This window comes from Urocitellus parryii, chromosome 9, assembly GCF_045843805.1.
Source record: "Urocitellus parryii isolate mUroPar1 chromosome 9, mUroPar1.hap1, whole genome shotgun sequence".
In the NCBI taxonomy this organism is placed as follows: Eukaryota; Metazoa; Chordata; class Mammalia; order Rodentia; family Sciuridae; genus Urocitellus; species Urocitellus parryii.
The window spans coordinates 53105415-53120973 of record NC_135539.1 but is presented as its reverse complement, the minus strand read 5'-3'; the positions used below and the strand labels follow the sequence as shown (position 1 = coordinate 53120973).

At 40.6% G+C, this 15559-nt stretch overlaps 1 protein-coding gene and 1 long non-coding RNA gene across 3 annotated transcripts in view; one reads left to right on the top strand and one right to left on the bottom strand.

Moving 5' to 3' along the window:
- The window catches only part of LOC113194190 (uncharacterized), a 43092-nt gene extending 41486 nt beyond the window's left edge, over nucleotides 1-1606 (bottom strand). Inside the window, exon 1 of the long non-coding RNA XR_003302243.2 lies at nucleotides 1389-1606. This is a non-coding gene — a long non-coding RNA (uncharacterized LOC113194190). The remainder of the gene's footprint in view (nucleotides 1-1388) is intronic.
- A 1878-nt stretch (nucleotides 1607-3484) lies between these two features.
- Nrp1 (neuropilin 1) overlaps nucleotides 3485-15559 on the top strand; it is a 141707-nt gene continuing 129632 nt past the window's right edge. Inside the window, exons 1-3 of one of the 2 annotated variants that reach the window (XM_026405168.2) lie at nucleotides 3485-3629; nucleotides 3981-4502; nucleotides 7965-8139. In XM_026405168.2, coding sequence (XP_026260953.1) covers nucleotides 4430-4502; nucleotides 7965-8139 — 248 coding nt within the window. In that variant the 5' untranslated portion in view covers nucleotides 3485-3629; nucleotides 3981-4429. The remainder of the gene's footprint in view (nucleotides 3630-3980; nucleotides 4503-7964; nucleotides 8140-15559) is intronic. The other variant, XM_026405167.2, reaches the window with a different exon arrangement.

Here is a 15559-nt window from a genome sequence, read left to right as displayed (position 1 = left end):
TAAAACTATGGTTAAATTTTAAGAGAGTAGCCACTTCCCTTTTTTAATTGCTCAGCTTACATTTAAAGATCATTCTACAAAAAGATAATTCTTTAGAAAATCAGAATATGTTGTTTCTAATGATATTTTTAACCTTGCTGTTTCTGTTACTATTATTTTAGCTTTCCTAATTTAAAGGTCAATGAAAGCAGAATAATCTAAGATAATTCTTCCAAATAGTATACTGTTTAAAAACCTAGCCTTAACTTCTGCCACCAACATTTTGAACCCACCAACATGATACAAAATTTAGCATTATCTCCCTTCCTTCCTCTTGTTTGTTATTGAATACACTGTATTACAAAAACTTCACATTTGTTTTAAAATTTTAGATGGTAGTTTTTTGTTCAGTATTTGAAAACTTTTGAAGATAAGTTTTAAAAGTCTAAAAATGAAGAATCAGAAATGAAAGATTCATGTTTATTTTCTTCCTTCTCTGCTAATACAAATTAAGGAGATAGCTGTGAGACCCCAAAAGACACCTTTTGCATTATAAAGGAAGACAGAAGGGCTAGTTTTTTACCTTTTCCTTGTTTCACTTCTCCTATTCCTTCATTTCAAATGTTGGTTAGCTCCTCCTAAAAATATGTTACTGTACTGTTTTTTTGAAATGCCTGAGCTTCGTTTTCAAAGCAGACAAACAAAAAATTTGACTATACTTGATTCACTTTTGAGCTACCAACATGAATCTCCATATTGCATCAATCTAAAGTACTTTGAGGAAGTTAGTGGCTCAAGTGGCCTTCTGGGAGCAATGGATCTCATCTTATTTCTGACAAATCAATGAGAACTTGATGATAGAAAGGGAGCATTTACCATTCAGCCCATTCTTATAAAGGGCCACGGTTCCAGCCCTCCTCAGATCTGCCTTACTTCTGTAGCAGTCCCTGAACTGGAGGCAATAAGGCTGGGTATTCACCACTAAGGACCTCTGCTGGGCACTGTGGGGGAGAGGGGTAGATCAATCTTCCCTTCAGTGAAACTAGGTCCTATCTAATATGAGGAACCGTGATATTAAAAGGAAGTGATGTTTTCCGGAGACCAAAATAAATTCAATTTGGGTGTACTGCCAAATTCTTCCTTTGTCTATCACTTATTCTTATGTAAAGTCGGCCTGTCTCCCTTGCTGGGGAATTGCAGAAATCTAAAACTGACCCTTTTCACCAGTTACTGGAATCCAAAAGCAAAAGAAAGATGTTAGCAAGGACAATTTGCTCTGTACCAACGCAACAAGCCAGCAATTATCAATCAGTGCTGTAGGGTTTCATTACTGTGTGTGGAAACCAAAGCGTCCAGGAAAGCCGCAGATAACTTAAGACCAGACAATCAGAGGAAGAATTTAAATATACCTCTCGGAAAGTACATAGTGTATGTCTTATTAGTTGGTTGCAGAAGGACTGGCGAAAGTGTTCAGCTGGGGAGTCGGAAAGACAGACGTTTTCTGAGAGTTAACCCGCTGGAGCAGCCGGCCCTTCCTTACAGCGAACCGCGGGAGGAAGCCAGAGGGGCGAGGTCAGAGGATGTTGGGGCTGGGGATCTGTCCCTCCCGGGGTGCGCGATCCGTGGATGTATTTGTTGGCCTGGCAGGTCTAGGCTGGGAAATGCACACTCAGCAGGGAAAAGGGAAGAGAGATCGGAGGCAGTTTTCTAAAAACAACGCAGCTCAAGTCTCCCGCTTGTGCCCCCTTGCTCACCCCATGCAGTCACAGACCTGAGGAAACACTCTCCCCGGAGCGAGCGCGCCGGGCGCGAGCGCGTACCAGCGGTAAGATAGAGACTATCTGTGACTCCCAGACGCCCTGGCCGCTGCTCCCGCCCGGCGCCCCTTCACTGTCAACCTGCCAGGTCCAGAGAGGCGCCTGTTCCTCCGAGCCCAGGACTTAGGTCGCTCGGGTCACCCGAAATGTGATGATGCCCCTCGACCCGCACAGCTGGAACTGGCGGGGCTGCGCCAGGTTAAGGAGGACAGCCGGAGGGCTGCTACGCGTGCGGGTCGTAACCAGGCGCCCGGGCTTTACTCCGCCGCGCTGGCTCCCCTGGGTCTGTGCTGGGCGCGGCTGGCGTCCCCGCCTTGCTTCCAATTAGCCCTCCAGCTCCAGCCCAGGACTGCCAGGGACCCCGCTACGATCCCTTCCGCTCGCCCGGGGCATTTGACCCCCAGCCTTTCTGTGAGCCCTTCCCACCCGCGCCTCTCCCGAGTGAAAGCTCTTGAGGAGGAAAGTGCTGAGGGAAAGGAGGCGCTCGGGGACTAGACAGGCTCGTGGCGCCCAGAGGGCTGAGTCTCCAGCTTTGCAGGTTGGCAGCAGGGTATCAGGGACTCAGGCGTTAGAGAAAGAAGGCTCCACCCGCAGCAGAAGAGCAGCGAGTGCGGACGCCAAGAGTGCAACTCGGCACCGCCCGGAACCCTCCTGCACCCTGAAGGGCACGCGTCGCCACGCCCAGCCGCGATAGGACAGTGCCTGGCCAGAGGCCTGCGCGCCTTGGGCGTCCTTTCTCCCTGCATGACCCTAGTTCTTTCCGCCAAAACCTTTGACCAGTCTCCTTGCCAACATTCCTAAATCTCCTTTGCCAGCTCTTTGCACCAGGTAGGATGCAGGGTCTGCTTTAGGGGTGTGTACATAAACGCCATTTCCCAGAAGACGTATGACCTTTTCACCTCCCCAAAACTCCTTCAGAGGGGGGTCCGTGGGCATTTAGCCCTGTTAGTGCCTGATCAGTGCCCACAACCTGTTTGTTCCCTGAATTATCCTTGCTATTCATATCTGCATACACCTCCAGCAGCAGTTCCCGGAAAGCCCTCGGGGATGGAACTGGGGGGCGTCCAGCAGTAACGGAGGACTCACGGCAGTGGGAGGTGGGGGTGGGCCAGGACTTTGAGGCCAGTAATTGCCTGTGGCAGGGAGAAGGCACTGTGAGGACCCTGTAAAGATCACCTCTCTGTGTCACTCTTCTCCCTCCCTTGGGATGCACAGAAAAGCTCCACCGGATTCCTAATTTCCAATTCCCTGGAACTCCTGGGCTCTGAAACAAGCAAGGCTGGACAGTGCCTGGCGGCGGCTGCCCCCTAGTTAAAAAGTCCAACACCTCCCACCCTCTCGAGTTCCCTCTAACACTGAGAGAAGAGCACGAGATCTCGGGGAACAATGAAGTCCGCAGCATGCGGAGGGCACCCGGGCGCTATTGACACCCAGCCGGGAGCTCGTTTTCGGGCAGAGAGGCAGAGGAGGCTGAAGCTGGGCTTCGCCTGGCGGGGCGGTCTGACACGGCTTTACGTGGCAGAGACACTGCCTCCGCTCGTTCAACTCAGTGGTGCGTCTCTCGGTCTAACCAGGTTTCTCCTTTTGGCCCTGTAATCCCGACCTGAGGTGGCCAGGGGCGCGGGCTGCTTTCTACCACAAGTCTCAGGTTGGCACGGTGGGGAGTGACAGGGGTTTGGCACCACTGTCCTCACCGCCCGGCCACCGGCCCGGATTTAGAGTTTCAAGAAGCAGCCGCCACCTCCCGGGCACTCCTCTCTTCACGGCCGCAAGATCCTCGCCTCCCAGAGCTGCCCAGCTCTCCCTCGCGGGTTCCAGAGCAAGTACGCCAAGGTAGGCCAGCCTGAGGCTGGCATCGATCTCGACACCCCTTACTGAAACACACACCTCCTCACGCCCTGGGCGCAGACTCCTAGAGCCTTTCTTCCCGTGGAGATCCCTGCAGGGCCTCCAGAGAGACAGACAGACGGACAGGGAAAGCACACCGAGAGAAACTTGTTCCTCCTAGTCTCCTGTCAGGCAATTACTGGCGAGCCAGTGCGGGGAGAGGGGAGGGAGGAAGCGAGGGAAGGGCTCCAGAAGGGGAGGGGGAGGACGGAGGAGTGGGGGAGGCGGGGGTGCAGTTGGTGAAACTCCTCTGTCTCCCGCTCATCTTTTCATTGCTTGCTCCTCTCCTTCCCGCAGACAACCCGGACCTCCCCTGGGCGCCAGCTCCTCGGCTCCAACCGGTCCAGAAACAAACCGGATTTTTTTTTTCCTTCTGGAAATTGGCTTTGGTGTACGTCGCCCTACCTCCCTCCTTCCTCCCCCTCCCAGCTCCTTTTTTTTTTTTTTTTTTTTTTTTGAGACATGGCCCGGGCAGTGGCTCCTGGAAGAGGAACAAGTGTGGGAAAAGGGAGAGGAAACCGGAGCTAAATGACAGGATGCAGGCGACTTGAGACACAAAAAGAGACGCGTTTCTCTGGAATCAAGGCATTGCCTCGCTGCTTTCCTTTCCCCAGGACGGACTGAGGATTTTACGGCTCTAGGAGGAGTTGGAGCGCTTCGGATTGTTTAGATTCCCCTCTTTGCTGTGTATTTCCCCTGCACGTTCTCGTTCTCCCGCGTTTGCCTGGGGATCCGGCGAAGGGAGGATGGAGAGGGGGCTGCCGCTCCTCTGCGCAGCGCTTGCCCTCGCCCTCGCCCTGACCAGCGCTTTTCGCAACGGTAAGTGACAGGCGGAGGCGCGTGTGACAGCGCGGTGCCCCGGGCTTCCCAGCTGCCCGCGTCCTGCCTGGATTCGGCTTCCCGCCTCAGCTACGCGACTCTCGCAGAGCTGCTGCGAGCGTCCAGGAATAACCACCTCCCGGGCGTAGGAAACTTTTATCTGGGCGGAGAAATAAAGAAATAAGATCAGTCGGTTTAGGGCAGGAGGATTTCAAGTCCTCTGGCTTCCTCCTGAACTTGGTTGTTTGGCTGTGGGGGTTTTCCTGCAGAGCTGGAGGTAGGCAGAGCTGCCTACCTTCCCAGATCAGCACACCAATTATCTTAATAATGTTTCCTCCCAAAGGCAATTAAATGAGACTCCTTTAAAAAATCTGATAGCTGTTGAAAGTTAATGAACACTTTTCCCGGAGAACTTCCTGGTTCTCTTTCAGTTTCCTTATACTGTTTCCTCTGGTGGGCGACTGCAGGAGATAGCGGTTTGTCTTGTCTGTTGCTGGAACTCCCCCGCCTTTGTAAATCGTCCCTGGTCGGTCTGGAGTATGAATGAAAGTTACATAGTGTCAATAAAGGAATCTGATATATACCGTGTAAGTCACCAGCATATCTGAAAATCCCCAACCTAGTTGCAGCTTTCACTTCGCTTTTAAAACCACTCATTGTTAAGTAAATGAAAGACTAGGGTATAAGCAGTACCATGTAACCTAAATAATGTGTTTTAAAATATGATCTGGTTGTAAGCATGTTCGATTTACACTGTAAAGTAGGTGAGAGAGCATGAAATGTCTTTACAGTAAATCTTCAGCAATTATTATTAACTAATGATCAAATATTTACTTTTGTCTGGCTTAGATTTCAATCAAAGTAATTAGAAGCAAAAAACATCCACTACTTACTATGGTATATTGTTTTAATAAGAGACTGCAAGTGGAGAGGCTCATAGCAAGAGGAATTTAAATCACGCCTTTATGATGGAAGTTAATCTCTGTAATGTGCTTTTTCCTTGAGGTTTTGTGATTTAAGCAATAGATTCCCCCCTGCACCCAGAGGTAACAAGCAGTGTTCTGATAGATAAGCAAAAAAAAAAAAAAAAAAAAAATGTGAAAGGGATGGAGCTCAATTTATTAATGAACCTAAGTTGGAGGCATCTTTGTGTAATCTGGCAGGGAAGCAAACACTCAAAAAATTGTGAATGTGGAGTTCAATTTATTAATGAACCTGAGTTTGGCATCTTTGTATAATGTGGAGGGAAGAAAATAACATTCCCTTCCAACTGAACGAACTCAATGGTTAAACTTTTAAAATTATAGCAATCTACCCTATATCCTTCACAATTCCTGATATTACATTTATAGTGGGGGTGGTTCACAAGATGGATTTGAAAGCTTGTTCAAAGAGATTTTACATTCTGAACTCCACAAATATACACACACACACACACACACACACACACACACACACACACATTTCTTAATTTCCTTAGCAGAAATCTGGGGAATGCTGAGAATCTGGGCTTCAGTCAGTAAGCTTGACTAGCTAAAACCATATTGCTCTGCTTGAAGTGACCAGAGCCAGTAAATGCCTCAGTAAGTTAGCAGTCCTCCTAAAGCCATGTCCACCTCCTCCGAGTACCAGTGACTGCTAAATTAATTCATTAACCTTATTTAGGACTAATGGTCTACAGTCATTAGAAATTGCTCTTTCTTAATCAACTGTTAGAGAGATTTAACAGAGCCAGGGAGTCTAGCAGTCCACATTATCTTATTACACTGTCACTTTCTCAGAAGTCACAGATTAAAGAGCTCTGGTGTGGTACCAAGTCCACCTAAATGTCTTCTGAAGTGACTCTGTCGAGTGACTAGAAGCAGTGCTGTTTTATGTCACTCTTCTAACAGATGCCAGACACTGCCATGATGTTTGTACAGAGCTGGAGGAGACTTAATGAGACAGGTTCACTTTCCAAGTTTTCTGCACATTTAAAATAATGCACGAGTCTCAGTAGAATCATGTAACAGAGTCCAGTATGATCATTAGCTGAGATTCTGAATGCCAGTTGCAACATCATTTCTTCTTGGCAAACCTAAAGCTTTTAAAAGCCAATGCAAAGGAAACCAGTATAAGACTATCTCTAATCTAAGAAAGTCAGAAACATCTAGCAAATGAAGAAAACAATATAATTTATATTGTCTTCTTTTTAATTTATGGGAAATGACTTCTGTAATGCATGTAGCTTTATGCATTTTTGATGTGCACTTCATCTTTCATTTCCATTTGACCTGGTTTTCCTGTAATAAAATTCTGTAGATTTATAAATTCATGCTGAGAGCAAAGAATGCCATTCTCTTTCCACAGGGAATCTATTAGATGCAATATTAAAATCTATATATACCATTACTGAATATTTGTGATTGATAGGCTTATATATTTCACTGCTTTCATACCTGTTCCTCTTACATAGTTTATGCACCAAATTTTTATTGCTTAAAATTAAGCATCAATAAATGTGGCAGCATTCCAGGCCGAGGCTCTCCAGTATGAAATTCATCATAAAAAGTGACAATAGGGATCTATGATGAACAATAAACCAACCCAGAGACTGGTTTATTTGACTTTCAGTGAATCACTTCAGCATTTTTTTAAAAATGAGGGCTCAAAACTAGTTAGCTCACCTTTTCCAGAAATGAGAATGTGGCTCACTCTATGTGAGCCACAGACATCAGTGTGGTGGGGATTTTTTTCCCCCTCCAACATTTAGATAATTAGAATTAATGCTTTGTGGCTATTTATTTTTCTTTCTGCCCCATTGCTTTGATCTGGCCTCCAAGCCTGAGCAACTTGGAGAAGTAAAGCAGAATTATTTCTGCTTCACCAACTATACTTTGTTCTCTGTTGATTTGGATCTCAGGAGGAGAGATAACTCAAAATCATTCAGATTTATGGGCAGATAAAACAACAACAAAAAGGGGTTTGGCTTTAAGCCAATCAAAGTCTTGGAGGACAATCCTCACTGATCAATGACATAGACCAGGCTTATCATCAAAAAGCAACACAAGGGGTCGAACAGCTTCTTTTAGTCACCTTCCACTTAGAACTTGCTACTTAATGTGATTACACTTCTTGGGGGATAATTAGGTCTAGCAGAAGCTCCCAGGGGACCATGTTAACATCAATTGAGGGGATTTAATGTTTTTAATGCTAGAAGACCTTTTTCTTGGGCAGAAACTTTGGGGGTGGAGAGAGTCTTCTCAAATCTCAATTTGCTTCTGCCGGAGCCAACCTCCCAGAGATCAAAGAGTGTTCCTTAGTGGAGTGTTGCTCTCAGGGCCACCTGAGGACTTGTGGGGACCTCTTGGAGTTCCCTTGAAAAAGTTATGGAATGTTTATTAACTGTTAATGTATATATAAAACTAAAATACCTAACTGATTGTCAGGGAGAGCTCTACTAAAATGTTATATTTATTACAGATAAATGTGGCGGTACTATAAAAATTGAAAGCCCGGGCTACCTTACATCTCCCGGTTATCCTCATTCTTATCACCCGAGTGAAAAATGTGAATGGCTGATTCAGGCACCGGACCAATACCAGAGAATTATGATCAACTTCAATCCTCACTTCGATTTGGAGGACAGAGACTGCAAGTGAGTGAAACCATATTTGAACAGGGCACCGCAGCACCATCTAGTGGTCATGCATGTCCACGGGGGGAATCCTGTGCAGTAAACTGTAGGATATAAATGGATCCAGAAGGGATTCCAATCTAGGGCAGATCATTTGTCTATGGTATAGAAACTAAATTACATTTCTGAGTTCCGAAAACTAGGAAGATGATGTTTAAACGTCTAATCGCTCATACTATTTCCTGTTAACAGTTTTGTTTTTAGAAATCTTATAAGAAATGTGTATGTGTGGATCTCTTCTTTCTGGAAAGGACTTGGAGAACTAGAAAGCCAAACTTCTGCTCACATTTATATTAAACATCATGGGTCACCAGGACACATTATCCATAGATGGTGGGGTTGCATATTTTTAAAACAAATTTGTGACACTTGATACAATGTAAGAACTGTATTATCTTATTGAATTTGACATGGAAAAAAGCAAATTGTCATTGAATCAAAGTCAAAGTGTATAGGATCAGTAAAATGAGGGTTTTTTTTTTTAAATGGTAGATTAATGACCGAAAGACTTCATGAAATGCTAGAAAATAATTAAGGTACAGTGAATATAATGAGAACCCAAATATACCTATTTTTCATCTATTATCCTCTCTCCTTCTATTGTTAAATTACTAAGCATCACTTTGTCATATTTTGCTATTACAAATACACTTTTCTATAGAGAAGCCCAAATTATATTTTTTCACTTTACTTGAAAATACTAGTGTGTTGATGTTGCTTTCCACAGTATGGAAATTATGTTTTCACATTGCATGTGTAAGTCCACTCAGATCCATTTTTGCCAGTCTCTCTTGTTGTTCAGTACACCAGCTGTCCATCTTGTCCACGTAAATCCATTCTGCTACACTAAACATGGTGTAGTACCCAGAAACTTGAACCTGAAGTTTATATGTGTATATATGAGCAGTATTATCAAAGGAAAATAATTTCTTTAAATCTCAATTCTAAAATATTCCTCAGGGACTTGTTTTTGCAAGTTTTAAAATGGGTCACTTTGGTTTAATCATATAACAGTGTCTATAAGCTACTACTTCCATTGAATACAAACATTATCATGGAGACATATTCATTATTAAAAGTATTCTCTCTGCACATACTTCATTTTAGGAAAGAATAGAATAATGTGAAAATATTCCCACCTGTAGGAAGTATCCAACAACCTGTTGAGTTAGTAGAGTAAACTACCTCTTTATGGTCAAGTAAATTAGATCATCTGGTTAATTCAACATTTTGGTGTCTGGAGAATTAGTATACAAGCATAGACTGATAATCGGTTTCTAAATAATCAGCATATATTACAATGCAATAAAATTATGCTGATTCCAATTTAATCTTTATTTTGTGATTCAAAAATGCTTCAGGGCCTAGTGTTGATTTTTTCATTTTGTGTGGAAATTGCCATTAATAGAGTGTTCCAGTGACTACTAGGAAACAAGGGGTCTGTCATATTTTCTTTTTATTTTCACAAATTCTCTGTTTGTGTGTGTGTGTGTGTATGTGTATTGCTTGAGATTGAACCCAGAGCCTCACACATGTTAGGAAAGCACTCTACTACTGAGTTATACCCCTTTGCCAACCACATATACAACCTGGAGACTTGTCTTCTATTTTAATTAATTAATTTTTGCTTTTTGACTACGCTTTAACTGCTACAGGAGATACTTTTAAGAAACTCTGATAAAACATATTTTTTAGAAGACTTGGGTAAAACCAAAAAAAATGAGGTCCTACTAGATTTCAATAAACTTATGTTTACTAATTCCGGGTCAAGAAATTATGGCCATGTATATGTGTAATATAATAAAGAATTTTAAATAATCACTAGTTATAAGCAGTGGTGTGCTGGTCAATGTTTAGCACCTGGCTGTTGGAAGGAGTTGACTCAAATTCTAAGTTATAACATTTGCTTCTTTCCAAGGTCTAAATTCCCACCATGTGAACTCCCCTTGTATTGTCATCATGCACACACTTGAAAAGAAACATTCACAACTGGTTCTCGTGACCTAGTGCAAACCAGGTCCAGCACATAGAAGGAGAAGCCAGTTGCATGAGTTAATTATGTAAAGTGCTTACAACAGTGTCTGGTGCACAGTAAACCATAAATCATGATTTGTCATAGAATGGTATGGGACAGGGGAGGGTGGGATTGGAGGATCATTGTTTTCATTTTAAAGATAACATAAAGGATGATGGTAATTTATAGAAAGACAATTTTAATGATATCAACAAGGTATTAGAGAATGTAGCATAACTAAGAAGATTGTTTCTATAACAATCGAACGATGGTGAGGTTTGCTTTGTGTGTTTTTTTTTTTGTTTGTTTGTTTGTTTTTCCCGAGGTTTTATTTGTTTGCTTGCTGTGGAGTAAAGTGGTTTCTTAATTGTCCTAACTGAGGCTGTGTTCTCTGTGAAGCTGCCATCTCCTGGCCAGGGGTGAAAGATGGATAACGTTTAGTCTGATGAAGTCAATAGAGATGATGCTCAAGGAAAATGTTTTGTGTCATATTTTGAAGTATAACTACCTGATCTTTTTAATCAAGAAAAATTCCAAGAGGATATAGGAAGACCGACTTTAGGCATTACCTCCACTGTCTTTCCAGGCGGATCCACATGACTCCTGGTCATTGTTGAGGTTGCAGTTGAGATTCTTCAAATGTGGCCCCCTACTTACCTCCTTTTGTAAGGCTGTGAGAGAAGTATCACAGCTTTCAAACCTACAGGTGATTAAAATTCCATAGAAAAATGGAAAAATAACAGAACCTCTTTAAGTGACAAGTTTATAGAGTCCAATGTTTACTTTAGATGCCACAAAACATATTTTTTGTTTTCCCCTACTATTTTATTGGGATGTTTGTTGTTTTTGATTTGGAATTTGTTTGTAGTGTGAATTAGGTGATTTACAAAAATAAATGGCAGTGACACAAAACTTGACTCAGTATATCACATTTAGAGAGCCACATTGAGAGAGCTGGTAAGCGTTTAGTGACCACTCCTATTACGAAGAAGCTGTTTATCTTATTTGAGACATTTTATAGATTTGCCCTGTTGCAGCTACAGTGTATGTCTAACAGTAGCAGAGAGTACTTGCCGTACTGATGTCCCTAGGTTACAGGTAGGATAAAAGGAAGTAACAGATACAAAAGTCCTTTGAAAAGTGAAAATCCGTCCACCAAATAAGTTTTCATCATCACTCTGATGTCTTTAACAACTTGGTTATTGTTAGAACATTTGAAAATGTGAAACTAAGCATATGTCAAGCTGAATATATTGATCCATTAATGGGATGATTGCCATAGAATACACTCTTCATTTTCTCTTGAAATTGTCAGTATTTGTTCAGTCAACTTTCACTGTGAGAAAGCTCAAGAAATCAATTTCTTAGCACATTTGCTTATTGAGAAACATCCTTGAGATACAAATAAGTGATTTTCTTTTCCAGGGTGTAGAATGGCTAACATTATTAATTAGACTAGCTGAATAATTCTGGAAGAAGAATATTTTTATTTAAAATTTTATTGTTTTGGTAATAATTATGAAAAGAAATCTTTTCGTGACTTCAACAGTATAGTGTATAGTTAGAGTTTTTCATGTGAATAGTGTTAAGACCAACCCAGTTCATAGGTAAACTATAAGCCCTACTTTACAAAATGAGTGTTAAATTTTCATGGTTGCTACGAAGGTGGGACATTTCCTCAGGGAAAGTAAATGTGTAAGTTATGTAGGATAGTTTGAAAATACAATAATTGGTGTTGATGTCACCACTTAATCAGGCTCATCCTAAATAAACATCAAAACCATGATAATGTGACCCCTTCAGTTTTTTTTAATTGAACAAGGTGTGCTGTTAGTCAATCAATCAGTAGAACAACAGAGCATCTGTCCTTAAGGCCAAACTAGGGCCGAGGATTTCTATAGATATTGTTTTGTTGACTAGAAGAAAACACTGGGGAATGTTCAGGGAGGACAAGGTGTTGAAGAAATGGATGATTTCTGTTTTTTGTATCAGCAAAATCCTGCATGCTCGTGAAGTACCATGATAAGTCCAAAAGAAAGAAAAATGCGAAACAACTGAGTATTTCTCAGAAAGAAATATCCATTGTACACTGTAGATGGTTTCCAGTATTTACATGGAACTCGTTAGCTCTTACTTCACTAAAGTTTTCTTCAGTGGTGAGGCAGACATCTTGATTCTCATAAAACTTTATATCTGTATAATAAACAAGAATGTCATTGATACAGTAGTTAGAATTTATGAAACTTTTCCGGTTTCCCAGCCATGCAAACTATCAGCATGATAATTTATAATGGTTTGTGACAAATACTGCTGAGCAAAGAGGTGTGTGGTTACATTCAGATCATATGTCGTCATCTGGGGAGCAATAAAAATTTCACAGACATTGGGTTAAAAACATTAAGAAAATAAATGTGAAGCTCCAAAATTTTTTAAAAAAAAAGTCAAAAAAGGTAAGTAAAAAAAAACCTAATAATGTTTTTTTTAAATAATCTAAAAATAACCATTATCAGGGTTTTTTTTTCCTATTGACAAGACTCTGACTTCAATGTGATTTGACAGTGTTAGTTAATAACATAGTGGAGGTGCTTTTCTTTCCATAATTTAAGATTTATAATCTCATCTTTGTGTAGACCAATAATAGGTGTGTTTTTCTTAATTCAGCGTATTCAAAGGAAGATTTCACTCTTGTAACTTCAAATGAAGTCTAATCACAGAGAAATTATAATTAAATAGAGATGATAGTCAAGTTTGGGAATTTTATTGAAATAAATCACACATTGTCTCTTAATGCTATTTTTCAAATTGCCTAAATTATCACAAACATTAAAATACTACTAATCTTCTTCATTTTTGTGGAATAGAAAGTCACTGAATGAAAATTAATCTGCCATTCGTTTCTCAAATCTGATTATTCCTGCAAGTTTCTTTTTATAATGGTCACATAGTTATTTAATTGGTCATTTTGAGGCTCTGCATTCCTTTTTGTTATTGTTTCTTTGAGTAATATTTTCTAATTTGACCCTTTTTCCCCTTCTTTTGTTCAGCATGAAGGTTTTTGTACTACTTATTTTTTAAATGTTGCATTAAAATACTGTTTATCTTGATTTTTGAAGTTTTTGGATTTTGTGTTGAAGGCAAGCGTCTCACTTTAGTCTTATATTTTAGAGCATCACTTAGAATTTTTCTAAAAAAAACTCTTTGTTTCATGGCAAACATTGGGTAGTTTAAGACAAAATATTTCTTCATTTTCTATATAAAATATAGAAGTGCATGTACTTATGATTAAAGTATAATATATTTAGAAAAATATATATAAAAAAATATACAACCTAAATGTACAAGTTGATATAAAGTTGAAAGGTAGCAAATGCACATAACCAATACAGAAACAGACTTTTCCATCTTCCAAAAAACCCCTGGAGTCTACTTTAGTCACTAACCTTTACCCTTCGGGGCAAGCCTAACTTGTGTAATTGCATTTGTATGAATTTCAAAATTGAACAAAACTCAACCATAGTCTTAGGAGTCTGTGTGTGCTATTCTCTGAATAGAGACTGTGACATATTTTTTTGGAGTAGAGAAAGAAAAATATATACTGTTCCCCTTCTGACAAAAGAGCAGAGTCCTACTGACGCATTTTCTAATTCATTTCAGTGGCTTCTGTAGGAATTCCTTGTGTTTGTTTCGTATACCACCGTTATGTTTAAATAGACAAAATGTTTTACCTGCTTTATATGCAAGGCAAATCCAGAAAACTCTTTCCTTATATTTTCCTCATCTTTTCATTCCTAGTTTTGATATTGGAAGACTTTGCTCTGTGGGCAAGCTAGGGGTACTATCACCAAGCTCAATTCAATTGAACAAAGTATTGCGTGGGTAACAATAAACCCTTCTAGAATAACTGCTGGCCAATGTCGTTACCACTTGCAGCATCCTTGGTTATTACTCAAGCAGATTATTATCTACTTTCTTCCTTTGGATTTTTTTTTCATTAACACTGATTTAATTTGAACAGAATCCTATGTGTTTAATAAAATTATTTTTTTATTATTCTTTAGTCCAAGTAGTCACATTTGATCATGATAAATTTTGAGTATGACAAGGTCACTTTGTCTTAGGCACTTCTGTCATTTAAATGAAGCAACCTTTATGAGAAGCTAAAAGGAGAAGGTTATTTGATATTTTATCAAATTGAATCAACATGTGTATGACATTTCAAACCAGACTTCTTTTGGGGGTGCAAGTACTTAAGAATTGATCCAAGTGAGACATATGCCTTCAGCTGACATGCATATTCTCAGCTCCTTTCTTTCCAGCATAAAACTTAATATTCATGTGCATGATAACATGCTTCAGCAAGAAGCACACACACCAACTCATATGTGCATGTAGAGGAGGCTAAAAAATAAACTTAACTAATTGCACTTGTAGTATCCATCAAGCCTGATAAGTAAGCACCCGCACCCCCCAAAAAAAGACAAAATCAGTGTTCAGATCAGGTTCCAAATGTCCCTTAATTGGATGTTTGTAATCAATTCTGATTGTAAGAATCAGTGATTTGGCAGTGTATAGCACTTCAAAGAAAGGTTTGTCCTACTATTCTGTGTTTGATTAGCATGTGTCTAATATCTAGGTCAATAACTATTGTCTTATGATTGAAATAATCCAGAGTCTTTGCAGATAGTTTAAAAAATGGAGTGCATTTGTTCAGAGCTCTACTAAATTCTAGGATGAGCAGATGGAAAAACCAACCAACTTCTGGCTTCTGTCCACTTAGTTGCTTAAAGAGGTTCAAGTTCATTGGGGAGAACTTTTGCCTTACAACATGTTTTTCCTCCTTTTCAAGCCTAAGTCTGTATCGCTGTATCTTATTTGGTCATTGTGGTTTTATTCCCCTTTAATTTAAATAATTATAGAATGTTTGGAAAGGAATGATGTTGAAGGGTTCTTACCACTGGGTCCTCAATATGTCCCCGCCATGGTGCTAAGCACAGGGGCACATGATGTCACTTGACCTTCCTGTCATACCTATTTTAGTGATGACAGCTCTGAGGTTTGAAAAACTTAAATTAAATGCCCAAATTCTCAGCTTCTGAACCTTTCCACCTTTGTGGCCAAAGACATACTTGGAATGTGCCTTTTGAATGAGAGAATTTTCATGAAACATTGCTGGCTTAATTTTTTATTCAAATAGCCATCTTCTTCCATGAACTACCTCACATGAAAATTTAAACACAAACCAGCCACTTCCGAGGCAGAACTTAATTATTCAACTTTTGGTTCAGATTAAGTAAGTACTTGTGTAAACGGTGCACAAAAATTTCCAACCAATTGGTGGTGATTTTCCACTCAATCAAAATTTGCATT